Source organism: Nicotiana tabacum, chromosome 11 (genome assembly GCF_000715075.1).
Source record: "Nicotiana tabacum cultivar K326 chromosome 11, ASM71507v2, whole genome shotgun sequence".
NCBI lineage: Eukaryota > Viridiplantae > Streptophyta > Magnoliopsida > Solanales > Solanaceae > Nicotiana > Nicotiana tabacum.
In genome coordinates this window covers 4,617,052-4,618,369 of record NC_134090.1, presented here as the reverse complement: position 1 = coordinate 4,618,369, position 1,318 = coordinate 4,617,052, and the positions used below count along the sequence as shown (strand labels likewise).

The window sequence follows — 1,318 nt, the reverse complement described above, 5'->3', positions numbered from 1 at the left end:
CAATACGTGCCAAGCTTACACCTAAGCCTATCCTCATCTTTGCCCTCTAGATGATAAATCCCTAGATTTGACGTTCTTAGAACTGAAACAAATAAACTGTTTCCGTGACGGATAGCAATCTGGTGTGAACAATAACAGTATGTTTTCAGCTAATCTTCACTTCAATATGAAGCACTAATGTGTGTTGTGTGATGCAGTATCAGTGTGGAGATTGCCAATTCTGAGGGATGAATTCTGAGCTGGTACTACATACTGGTGGATGCCACTGTAAAAGAGTTAGATGGCGAGTCTATGCGCCATCTAGCGTTGTTGCCTGGGATTGTAACTGCTCTGACTGTTCCATGAGAAGAAACACACACTTCATAGTTCCCTCAGAGCGATTTGAACTTCTTGGCGACTCCAAGGAGTTCATTACAACCTATACATTTGGGACTCACACTGCTAAGCACACCTTCTGCAAAGTTTGTGGCATAACTTCTTTCTACATTCCACGATCGAATCCAGATGGCATAGCCGTTACATTAAGGTGTGTTGATCATGGTACGCTAACTCATGTTGAGATCAAATGTTACGATGGACAAAATTGGGAAGGCTCGTACCAGCAAACTGGCATTGCATCTTGCTCAAAGGCAACAGATGAAGATCCAAAATGATATCATCTTTTGGTTTAACCAAATCTTGATGCAGCAGAGTGATTCACTTGTATTGCACCTTGTGTGTGTTGTGAATTCAGTCTCTTACTCTTTAATAGTTTTGAAAGCAAAAGTGGTCACATTGTCAAGGTTTTCAGTTCAATCATGATGTCAAATTGACCGACTCTCCCCCCCAAAAAATATTGAATCCCAAAATACAGTGTTGTTATTTAAGAAAAAAATTTAAGATTTAATACTTGCAATAGCTTATAGTAGAATTTATTAATAACTTAATGGTGCATATGATGTTGTATTTAGTAACTCATCCCTTTTTTGTTTGCCTTGATGAACGTACTGACGCGCTACATGCAAGGGGAGGACTAGTGCATGCTATTTGTAACACTCCTCAAATCTATAAAAGTTTCAACACACGCTAAATATAGAATTAAATACTTTTTTTTAATCTTGCCTTAAGTGCATATAAAAAAATTATACTTCTATTACGGATTTAAACCGTTGTGATTGACTTTTGAGTTACTTCCCTATTTATAAATAATTGGATATACAAATAGGGAATATTAATAAAGTTGATATTATTAGTTATTAGAAGTGAGTATCATTAAATAGAAGTTAAGTCAAAAAAAAAAAGGATTAGACCTAAAGCCCATAAAGTGGGCTGCTGTAAG

The 1,318-nt window shown here is 36.6% G+C and overlaps 1 protein-coding gene across 1 annotated transcript; it reads left to right on the top strand.

Annotated features, from left to right (window-relative positions):
* The first annotated feature begins 227 nt into the window (after nt 1-227).
* Nucleotides 228-653, top strand: LOC107809280 (uncharacterized). The gene has a single exon (XM_075225872.1). It carries the CDS (start codon nt 228-230, stop codon nt 651-653), a length of 426 nt encoding a protein of 141 aa, XP_075081973.1.
* The last annotated feature ends 665 nt before the right edge of the window (nt 654-1,318 follow it).